This window comes from Coffea eugenioides, chromosome 3 (genome assembly GCF_003713205.1).
Source record: "Coffea eugenioides isolate CCC68of chromosome 3, Ceug_1.0, whole genome shotgun sequence".
Classification (NCBI taxonomy): Eukaryota; Viridiplantae; Streptophyta; class Magnoliopsida; order Gentianales; family Rubiaceae; genus Coffea; species Coffea eugenioides.
In genome coordinates this window covers 47625921-47637644 of record NC_040037.1, presented here as the reverse complement: position 1 = coordinate 47637644, position 11724 = coordinate 47625921, and the positions used below count along the sequence as shown (strand labels likewise).

The window sequence follows — 11724 nt, the reverse complement described above, 5'->3', positions numbered from 1 at the left end:
GGATGGATCGTATATTTGGATCGATGAGCCTCCTCTAAGATTTTCGTCTTTAACGTTTCATCTTTAGGCACTACCACGCGGTTTCAGTATTTCAAAACACCCTCGGGACTAAAGTTGAAGTCGGTCGATTCCCCTTTTTCTACCTTCTCTCCCCACTTCCTCACCATCGAATCCTCCTGTTGCGCTTTCTTAATTCGTTCCAGTAGAGTGGATGTTACCTTAATATTACCAAAAATCACCTTATGACTTTCAAAACTAGGTTTTCACTCACAAACCGATTCTAACAGACCCCACTCCTTAATCATTAAGCCCGCTACCTGAGCCTTTCGATTTAGGGCATCGGCTATCACGTTCGCTTTTCCCAGATGGTAGTTAATGGTGCAGTCGTAGTCCTCCAGGAACTCCATCCAACGTCGCTGCCTCATATTTAACTCTTTTTGCGAGAAAAGATATCTAAGGCTCTTGTGGTCTGAGTAAACCTCGAAAGTTACTCCGTATAAATAGTGTCTCCACTTTTTCAGAGCGAAAACAACTGCAGCTAACTCCAGATCGTGGGTTGGGTAGTTCTGCTCGTGGGATTTCAACTTTTTAGAGGCAAAAGATATTACATTCCGGTTTTACATTAACACACACTCCAGACCTTCTCGCGATGCGTCGGTATAAACAGTAAAACTGTCTACTTTGTTAGGCAAAGCTAGAACCGGAGCCATGGTTAATCTTTTCTTTAACTCTCGAAAACTCGTTTCACACTTGGCATCCCATATAAATCGACCATGTTTCTTCGTCATATCAGTTAAAGGAACGGCCAGTTTGGAAAAGTCTTTAATAAAGCGCTTATAATACCCAGTCAACCGTAGAAAATTACGAATCTGTATGGGATTTTCTGGCCTCTTCCAATCAATCACGGCCTCCACTTTTGCCAGATCAACCGAGATGCCCTCTTGGGAAATTACGTGCCCTAAGAAAGAAATTTTCTCCAGCCAAAATTCACACTTACTGAACTTGGTGTACAACTGATGCTCTCTTAGGGTTTGCAAAATGACTCTTAGGTGTTGCTCATGCTCCTCACGTGTCTTGGAGTAAACCGGGATGTCGTCAATAAAGACGACGACAAATCTATCCAAATAGGATTTAAAAACCCTATGCATTAAATCCATGAAGGCGGCAGGGGCTTTGGTCAGTCCAAAAGGCATGACCGCAAATTCGTAGGGCCCATATCTCGAATTGAAAGCAATTTTTGGGATATCCTCCTTTTTAATCAACAATTGATAATATCCCCGGTGAAGATCTAGTTTTGAGAAGACCACTGCTCCTTGCAACTGGTCGAACAATTCATCGATATGGGGCGGTGGATACTTATTTTTAACCGTTACATTATTCAGTCCCCAATAATCTATACATATCCGCAAACTTCCATTCTTTTTCTTCACAAACAACACAGGGGCTCCCAAAGGAGACCCACTTTCTCGAATGAACCCTCGTTCCAGAAGGTCCTGTAACTGCAATTTTAACTCCTTAAATTCAGCAGGTGCCATTTGGTATGGGGTTTTAGAGATAGGTGACGTCCCTGGTAAAAGATCAATTTTGAACTCTATCTCTCTCTCTGGAGGTAGGGTTACTAACTCATCCGAAAATACATCCGGATACTCCCTCACTACATGCACATCCTCAACCTTCAGTTTATCGGTGGGGGTATTGATTAGAAAGGCTAAGAACCCTTGCACCCCTTTACTTAAAAATTTTCTAACCCAAATACCCGAGATCAAAGCAGATGAAGCTAACCTACCCCTTATATCTAACCTCAAGGTTGCCTCCTCAAGAATATAAAATTCCATCACTTTTCTCTTACAATCCAATTGAGCATTATACCTGGCTAACCAATCCATGCCCAAAATCACATCATACCCCTTAATGGACAAACTTATCAAATCCCCCAATAATTTTCTTTCTCCTACCCAAACTTCACAATTCTTATAAACCATGCTAGTGATTAAACGGTTGCCGGCTTTTGGAGTATGCTCTGCGGATTAGGTTTGTTGAGTCAGTAAAAGTCAATTGACTTCTTGACAAAAATGCTAGTGATTAAACGATGGTCCCCCATGGGGGTACTGACTTCTAGGTCATAAGGTAAACTAGCAGGTTTTATATCAATACCACACATGAAATTGGAGTTAACAAAGGAATGGGTGACACCGGGATCTACTAAAACTTTCGCGAATCGGTGAAATACAGGGATCATACCTTCTACGACCTCGGAAGAGTCAGGGACCTGCTGTGGCTCTAGTGAATACACTCAAGCCGACACCTTGGGTTTAGTCCCTTCGTCCTTAGCTGGTCCAGAATTGGTCTTCAACGGTTTTTTGCTCCCCTTTCCATCTCGTTTTAGAACGGGCAAGTGGCGAGCTGGTGGTCTGCACTTCCACAGCGTAGGCACTTTCCTTCCTTCCGCCAACAGTTGTCCTCCGTATGGTTTGCCTTCCCACAATGCCCCCACAAGGACCGCGAGGTGCCGAGGTTGAGCCCTCTTGGAAATTTCCTCCTTGGCCTCGTCCAGCTTGGCCACCTCTTGCCTGACCCCCTCTCGATACCCCTGACTGCCTTCCACCTCCGGCTCCTCGTCCAAACTTGGGAGGGGTATTCTTATACCCCTGTCCTGAGCTACTACCAGATGATCCTCATTTTTTAGCTTGAAAGTTCCTCACTTGAAGCCTGGTGCTTTCCACTCGTTGTGCCTTCTCCACGGCCTCACTAAAAGCATTAATTTGGACCACCGCGAGGTCCTTCTGGATTTCCACGTTCAGGCCCTGGACAAAGCGTCTTGTTCTTCGTTGATTGGTCATAATGAGTTCGGGTGCAAATTTGGACAGTCGAGTGAATTGACTCTCATACTCGGCCACCGTCTGGGTCCCTTGGCGAAATCGAATAAATTCAACTTCCTTCCGTTCCTGAACCAAAGGAGGAAAGAATTTGGCATTGAACTCCCTCATGAAGTTCACCCAGGTCTTGGGCGTTTGATCTCGGTCCCACTTCTGTCTTATTACGTTCCACCAGGAACGGGTCGCCCCTTCCAATTAAAAGACAGCAAAAGTTACCGGCCTCTTTTCTGAATAATGTAAGGCAGCAAAAATATCTACCATCTTTTCTAACCACCTTTCGGCCACATCCGGATTGGGCCCCCCAATAAACATTGGTGGCACAGACTTCTGAAACCTCTCGAGGGCCCTGTCCTCGCTTTCCACGTGGTTACCGGGATTCCCAGGGTTGGGGTTAGGGTTTTGACCTTGTTGTTGCACCACATGGGTTAACAAATCAGTCATTTACTGCATGGCAGCAGCTATTTGGACAGTGGGATCAACCCTAAGTTTAGGGTTTGATCCAGACGAGGTCTCCCCTATGGCCCTTTCAGACATGGGTTGCCTAGCCCCGCGTCAACGGCCTCGACCACTACGTATTCCTTCCATGAAATTTAGTTGATCTAGGGTAAAACATAAATATAACATTAAAGATAACAGTGAACGTAAGTAAAGTGCCAGAAAATATTTACAATCAAACATATATATATTTCCCACCACAGTGTCATACAAGTCACACATTAACAGTCAGTCAAATACAATAAAGAAATTCCATGAGGTAACGGTGTCATCAAAAGTTATATACAAAGCTAGTCCAAACGTACAAAACGGCTAGTTAAGGGTTCTTTCCCTGATCTACAGTTCTCATGGAGTCAAAAGTGATTCAAAAGAGCTCTAGCTTAATTCCCTACGGAGGCCACCGACTCTCCCCCCTGGCTAGAACTAGGGGTACTCCCATCACTAGATGTATCGTCCCTCGAAGCCCCCACTAGCGCGTTAGCGCCAATCTCACCTTGGATTAGCGTCTCACACTCATTAATAATGCCGCCGGAACGGTCTCTAACTTTTCGGACGACATTAGTAAGACGATGGTTAACCCCTTGCAGCTGCTCCCTAAGAGCGTTAGTTCGTTCTTGCTCCATAGCTATATCCTCTCGGAGCTCCCCTATCCGGTCTGCTTGCATCCTCATGGTGCCCTTCAACCTAAGCATCTCTATGTGGTCCTTGGCGGTAGCTCTTCTAAGCCTCCTCCATTCTCCTAACACTGCCACGACCACATGGTCAACGCACGAGTGGTTCCGGCATCGGTTACATCGTCGAGCCCGACTGGCTGTATACTAAAGCCGGATCGGACCTCCCGGCCTCTCTTGATAATCGAGAAGACGAGGGCGTCGCAGAGGCGGTTTACCCCCGCCTTCTCCACCTGCTCCAGCCATGGCCTACAAGAATAGCAAAAAGTGTTTTATATCTTAGTTAACGTAATCATAACTGCACTTAACAATACCTTAACACTTTTCTCACAGGTCCTAAGGAACCAAATTTAAACTTGCCTAGGTCACTTCTAACCTAGGTTCTGATACTACCCGTGACAGCTCCACCGCCCCTTAAGGCGAACCAAAGGGGTTAGCGGACTGCTTGCCCAACTCTCGTCAGGACTAACGAGTCAGTTAAATACAATCTAAAACGTTCTGGAATATAATAGCGCGCTCAAACGGATCAAAATAATTACAAAACGAAAATCAGAAAACGGAGCCGCACATGAACAGTGCCGGCCACGTCATAATCCGGCCGGATCACAATCTGGCCGAATACCCGGCCGGACTCCTGGCCGGATTGGAGGCAGAGAGCAATCAAAATTTTTTTCGAAATCCCCTGCTAATCCGGCCGTGTATCCGGCCAAAAACTAGCCGGATTTTTGGCTGAATTCCGCTGTGCAGTTTCCCGCCAAATTTTTTTCTTTTGCCATTCGGCTTCCGAACCTGTCCGAAACTCAATCATTCACCAATAAAGCATATGGACCTTCGAAATTGACATTTATAAACCCAATATAACACATAAGCATCACCGAACATGTTTATACACACATGGTTGCAAATTTACATCTCAAAAGGAAATGTTAATTCAGAATACACTTAAGGTTTTTTTTTCCAACCATCAAGGAGCTATACAAAAGAATATAACTAGCTCAATTCGGCTTCAAAATCACCGTTTTCCTAAAGTTACTCATATCCCTGTAAGAAAAACAAAGATAATAGAGTGAGCTTTCGCCCAATGAGGTACCATCACCCAAGTAACGAAGTTCATATAAGCACACAGCTATTCAATCGAAATATATTCAGACAGTGAGCCATTGAGCACCACATTTCAATAAAGATAATTAAAAGGATACGGTCGGCTTTCAAGAGCCCTTTTCCTCGCTTGTCGTTCTTGATCTCACCCCGTTGACCCTCCGTCAACGTTGTAGACACCAAATTTTTGGTGTTTTATTATTTATTTATTTATTTACTATTCGTTTTTATTTGTTCTATTTTTAATTGTCACATTTAGTTTATTTACTTTTAGTTTTAGTCATTTTAGCCATTTTAGCTAGAATTTCTCAAAGGAAAAAGAAAAGTGTTCCAAAAAAAATATGTTTTATGTCTTTTAAAATCAATCTTTTAGCATCTTACTTATTTTTGTTAAGTTATTTTGAAAAAAAAAAAAAAAAGGGGCATCGTGACATGCAAGCTGCGTATTTGCGCAGCTTGCAAGAAAGGGCTCGGGCAGCCCTTTGGCTGCAATTTTTAGAGGAAGAGGGCTGGTTTTCCAGGTGGCCAGACACCTGGCTAATGGAGGAAGCTTCTATGCAAGGTGTAGGGATTAAAATGAAAAGGGAGAGCCGCAGCCAAGAGGGGCCGTAGGATGAAGGGTTTGGTGAATGGGGTTTGGCATTTTTGACGGCAGCTGCAAGAGAGAAGGGACTCACGGCTAGGCCTGAGGAGCGATAGAAAGTGAAAAAAAAGAGGAAAAACTAGCTACGGGAGTGAAGGAGAGGGAGCCGAGAGCGAACAAGAGCAAGAGTGAGGGATCATCGGGGAGGTTGAGAAGGCAACAAAAGAAAGAAAAAAGAGAGAGCTTTGACGGTTGGAGGCTGAGACGAAAGAAACGAGGGAGAACTAGAGAGAGGCGGCTGGAAAAAGGGGAGAGTTTCGTGAGGCAGGGGAGCTTCGTCTGGGGGGCGGCGCAGCAAGGAGGAGGAAGAACGGAAGGGAAAGCAAAACCCAAACAGAAAAGGGAGAGGATACGGCTGAAAGAGAAAAGGAGCAGCAACCAAAGCAGAGAGGAGGAGGGATTGCCGGAACTTTCTTCATCGGCTGTCTTTGTTCTTTCACAGACTACACTAGCTTCTATCCGTCTTTCAAGGTATATTTCCAAGCTATCCATCAAAGCTATGTTTTAGATTTTTACCTGAAGTCAGGATTGCTTTTCTTGCTTCCGTTGTCAAGGATTTTATGGGAAAGGCTAGATTTTTTCCGTTGATCAAAACCTCTTAGCAGCAATCTTGATAAAAATTTGATCTTTCGGGCTACTAAACCATTTTTATGTGAATGTATTGTTCAGAATTTCTCTGTTGCAATCAGTTCTTTCATTGTTGTTTGTTTATTTGGAGCTTTAAAGCTAAGCAGCTTGTTGTTTGGTTACCCGAATCTGGTTTGCTTGATGAAATGGAAAGCCGCGGCTGGGTAAAATTGCAGAAAAACTGGCGGCACTTTGTTTCTCTCTTCCTATCGTTGTTTTTGCTGTTTACTTTCATGTTTTGTTGGTTAGTTTCATTTTTCTGTTTTCGATCCTGCTACAAAGTTGCGTGTTTAGTTGATGATGGATAGGTAGAATTCTGGTTCCTTGTTGGATCTGTTTGCATGATAAACTAGAAATTCTGGACACAAGTCGCGGCTGAAAATTGCAGCAAAGCTTCTGATTTTCCAGATTTGCGTGATAGCTTTCTTGAGTTTTTTGTTTCCTTGTTTGGGCTTGCGGTTTGGCTAGCTGTTGTTTAATCTAAAGCCTTTGATGCTTGGTTAAAAATCCTGATTCATTATGGGTTGCCGAAAGCTTCCTAGCTTTGCAGAAATTCTTGCGGCATGCTGTCTTGTTGTTTTTCTTTATCTTGGGCGGTCATCAACTCAGATTTGCCATCTTAATCCTGCAAACAAAATTTCATGTTTTGATTTGGGTCAATAATTTCTGGTTTGATGAACTTGTTTGTATGATGAAATGGATGTAGTTGTTGCTGGAATTTGCTGCAAGTTTGAGAAAAGGCAACAGGTTTTTGTAGTTGCAGAAAATTCTGTTTCTTACGTAGCTGCATTTTGTTTCTCATGTCCGTGGTTTTCTGGGTTCTATAACAGCTTGGAAGTCAAGTCTTCCTCCTGTTAAAACCTTTTTGTTTCGGCCGCATGCAGTTGCTGAAGCTCCCAAAGCTTCAGCTGGCTACCGAAAGCCTTCTCTTTTGCTGCAGAAATGTTTCATACGCCTTGCAAGAAGTTGTTTGGACTGTCCAAAATTGCATGCTGTCTTGCTAAGTTTTCTGTTTATTCGAGTGAAGTTGGTTGCTTAGTTTGAATTGATGATGTTGGTTTGGATACATCTAATCAAAGCTGTGATAAAAATCTGAATTGGTAAGAAAGTTGCAGCAAGCTTCATTCGTTGTTGCTGAAAGTCTTTTTGTTGTTGGAATGGTTTTCAGTTTGTTGTACCATATTTGCATAGAAATCATCTTCGTTTTGGCTCTTGCATGTATGATGAGTTTGGTAGGAACTTGAAGTTGGATTTTGGTTTGAGAGTTTTGTTTTGTTTTCTTAGAAAATCTGTCATGCAAAGTTGTGAAGGCTTCAAAGCCTAAGAAAATATTTGCAGAATGCTCTTTCACGTTGGTTTGCATGCATTTGCATGAATAATTTCCAGAAAATTTGCACTCTGACCCCCCAAGTCCCCTTTGTTTCACTATGACCCAACCAATTGAATAATTTCCTCAATTTGGTCCTTGACAATTTTAATTCTACAACTTCATTGCTTGTTTGTTTTAATTAATTACCATGCTTTGTTTCAGTTGCATTTAATTCATGACTTTAGGGGCTTTATGACCAAGTGAGCTTGTGTTTGCCTATTTTCTTTAATTTTCCCAAATAAATTGGTACCTTGACCATTTCTTTTATTTTGGAGGATAAATGAGTGATTTCACTTCATTGGGGCCCAATTGCAAGGGAGGTAACCTCTATCTCCTTGATTTTCATTTCTCCTATGTGATCCAACGTGCTAAGTGTGAATTGCATGTCTACGTTGCTTTCCTTGCCTTTCTTTAATTCCTTTCATTTATTTCATTTACTTTTGCCTTTTATTTAAGTATTTCATTATGGGGTATGTGTACACCTCTTGGCTTGTAATAGATAGGGCTTGGATGAGCATTCGATGAAGACCTGTTGAAGACATGTGCCTAGCTAGCAAATGTAATAGTTAGGGCTTCAATTGCTTTATGTGTCTTGCATGCTTAGTTGCTATGTGTTAATTTGCTTTATTAGGTTCTTGCATCTAGTCGAGCATGCTAATTGTTATGTGCTATGTGTTTATGGGTGTTTGGCATGTCTAATCGCTTTCCATAGCCATGAATGAATGTGATGGATGAATGTACGTCACCACACTAGTCCAATGCTAGTTGTGGCTCATTATTTCATTAGGAATTCATAGAAAGGGCTAGTCCAACGCTAGACCCAATAGGCCATCCCCTTTTGTTAGTGCATATTTGCATGTTCACTACATGTCATGCATTTTTCTTAGTTTTATCATTGGCATGCTCCTCGAACCCCTTTTTCCCCTCATTTTTAGGTTTTGCATCTCATACTAGTTATAGGGCTCATTTGCTTGAGAGTCCCCTTTCGATAAGGGAAACGAGCGAGTGTGGCTACTCGATAGCCTTAGCACGCTAGTTTTGCCTTCTAATCAAAGGGAAGATTAAGTCACAAAGTTAGGACTCCCCGTTCCCGTCTTGATGCATTCCTATAGGATTCATGCATTCTATTCATTCACTATCACATACACTTACTTTATATTCTAACCCTTTTTCCACATTCTCACTTCACACTACTTTCACACTACTTTCTACATTCTCTCTTCACACATACACCTTATGGCATTTTTCACCTTATTATTCTTTACTTACTTTACCTTGCAAAGACATTTGCACACCTCCACTTATATCTTATTACTTTTATCATTTTTCTCACTTCACACAAACTCACACTTTCACATGGCATGCATTCCACTCATTTTACGTCATTTAGGATTACGTGTGACCTCTCCAAAGGATCATTATTGGGCTTCACAATTAATGTGATTGGCACCGCTCAACCTTTGAAGAGAAATTTCCCCCATGTCCCCCTAGGTCTAGGTTTTTGCATTCATATAGACATATCCAACACGCGATACATACCTTGGGTAGAAAAATTAGGAAAAATTGGTTTAAGTCACGCAACTAGCCTTGGCTAGGTCGAAGGGGTGCCTTGGATTTTTATCCTTGCCTTCCCCTTCGTCAAATGTGACCCCCGATCCCTCTTTTTGGTTACGTAGACCCAAAAGTTCTTTAAAAGGGTTTATTTACTTTTTTTATTCAAAAACAAAAAACCATTTTTTGGGTGACTTGGTACACCCTAACCCTATACCAAGTGGCGACTCCATTTTTGATACAAAAAACCCTTTTTGAACTTTATATGGCCAAACCGTCGCATTATCAAGTCCCATGGCCTTTTACTTTTCATTTACACACGTTCACATTCCATTACACCACTCACATCTCACACACACCACACTCATCACCATTCAAAAGTGGGGCGCGACAGTTGGCGACTCCACTGGGGAATTCCTAAGTGGGTCCGAGCATTTGACTTAGCCATTCGTTTTCTTTTTCTACCCTTTTTTGCATGGCATGTGGATATTAGGGTTGCATCTTCCATTTTAGGACCTTTTTGTCTCACGTACGTATCAAACCAATCCCTCGACTCACGAATGTATGTTTGAATGAATGTTTACTTGTTATCTCGCGCTTGCATTGCATTTTGGGAGGTATGGGTCACCCTAGAGCCTCGCGTTGGTTCTTGACCCTTCCCCTCCAAACGAGCACTAGCATACGAGCATACCCTTTACTTCTTTTATCCCTTTTATTTTTCTTTAGTGGCTTGTCACGCCACTCCACCCAATTAGGATTAGGTGACTCACTTGGACATGTGATCACGACACGATGTGTGTGTAGCATGTTCCAATGGGTCACTCAATCTTCCGCTTAAAGCTATTGGTTGATAGCCTTTAGCTTTTGGTCGAAGATTGAGGATTTTTGATAGATTCACTCAAACACGTAGCCGTGACACGATGTGTGCGTAGCGGTGTTTGGGGAATCGCTCGAGCCACCGACAAAGAATCTTGGGATTGATGACCCTTGATTTCTAAGTCTGAAGGCTCGGGGACCTGAGCTTATCAAGTCTAGATGCATTAATGAACCCCAACCTCATGCATCCATATTAGAATTGCCTAGGGTAGAGTCGACCTTACCCTAAATTAGGAAACACTATTCACGAGGGGAGGGGTCCCACCCCCTTTCCTTATATATTTTTGTTGCTTTTTATATCATCTAATTGTCCAACGTGTTATGTGATTATGTGTTGAACTAACGTTCCCTTGTTTCTTATCTTTTGCATTCACAAACGTTAGGAAATAAGAGGTCTGGCATGATCTTCTTTTAGAACCTACCCTTGTAGATAGGTTATTGCACGTTTAAAGATTTTGGTATATTGCATTCATAGATTAATAATTGCATAGCATTCTAAGCCTACTTAAAAGGTCCTTTTAGGTCATAATATCATGTTTTATCGCTTTAATAAACTGGCATCATGCATAAACCCTAGAAGGGAATGCCATTTAGGGGATCCCGTGTTAGGAATAAGCCACCTTGTGTCTCGGATACTTAATCCAAGGAGACTTGCACGTTTACATTTTGTACCATCCAAAGGGGTAGTGCACAAGGTAAGGTAGGATCCGATCATTTTCATAGAGTGATCTTTGGAATATGAGCATCTAATAATCACTCTTTGGCCATTTTATCAAAAATTGGTAAAAATCCCTTGCGTGAAGGACATTAATTTGAAGAAATTCACAAATGATTCCTCCTATTGAGACGATAAATAAATTGAGGCCAAAATTTGATTTTTAGAAGGTCATAGACCAATGCACCTCAATAATTTTGAAATAATCAATGGCCGGACATTTCAACCAATCCATTTTGCCAATTCATTCAATAAATCATCAATTCATTTGACCAATTTACCCTTTTTAGGGTCACTTGGTCGATTTTGAATAAATCATTCATTTGGCCAATTTACCCATTTTTAGGGCAACCGAGCCGATTTTGAATAAATCAAGTTTCGTTCAATCTATTTGATCAATTTACCCTTTTTAGGGTGATCTGATTAATTTTGGATAAATTAAATTTCATTCAATTCATTTGACCTGTTTCCCTTTTTAGGGTAATCCGGTCGATTTTTAATAAATTGTCAATTTCATTTGACCAATTAGGATTTCAATGTCGAATTTCAAAATGGAAAACCTAGTCGATTTTGAGAAAAACATCCATTGCATCCAGCCATTTGATCAGTTGGAGTTTTGACCCGTGCTTCACTGAGAAAAGTTGTCAAAACGAATTCCAATCTCTTCGATAGGAAGTTCGTCAAGGTCAAATCCGTGCGTTTTTGCAAGTTCTTGTATCGATCAAAAGTGATCAATCCCTTCGGACGAGGTCCTCATTTTGACAAACGTCTCTTCTCATTCCAATGGGCCAATTTTTTTTTCA

The 11724-nt window shown here is 41.8% G+C and overlaps 1 protein-coding gene across 1 annotated transcript; it reads right to left on the bottom strand.

The window, feature by feature from the left end:
- Window positions 1-617: 617 nt before the first annotated feature.
- On the bottom strand, window positions 618-1535 carry LOC113766783 (uncharacterized mitochondrial protein AtMg00860-like). Its single transcript, XM_027310936.1, has 2 exons — window positions 1400-1535; window positions 618-958 (listed from the first exon to the last, which is right to left on the bottom strand). Exons 1-2 carry the CDS (start codon window positions 1533-1535, stop codon window positions 618-620), a joined length of 477 nt encoding a protein of 158 aa, XP_027166737.1.
- Window positions 1536-11724: the final 10189 nt, after the last annotated feature.

Excerpts from the sequence above, each read along its gene's own strand:
- LOC113766783 (XM_027310936.1), bottom strand. The coding sequence starts at position 1,535 with ATGGCACCTGCTGAATTTAAGGAGTTAAAATTGCAGTTACAGGACCTT. Across the intron at positions 959-1,399 it reads GAATGGAAGTTTGCGGATAT|GGCACGTAATTTCCCAAGAG; the intron begins GTATAGATTATT and ends TTTCTTTCTTAG.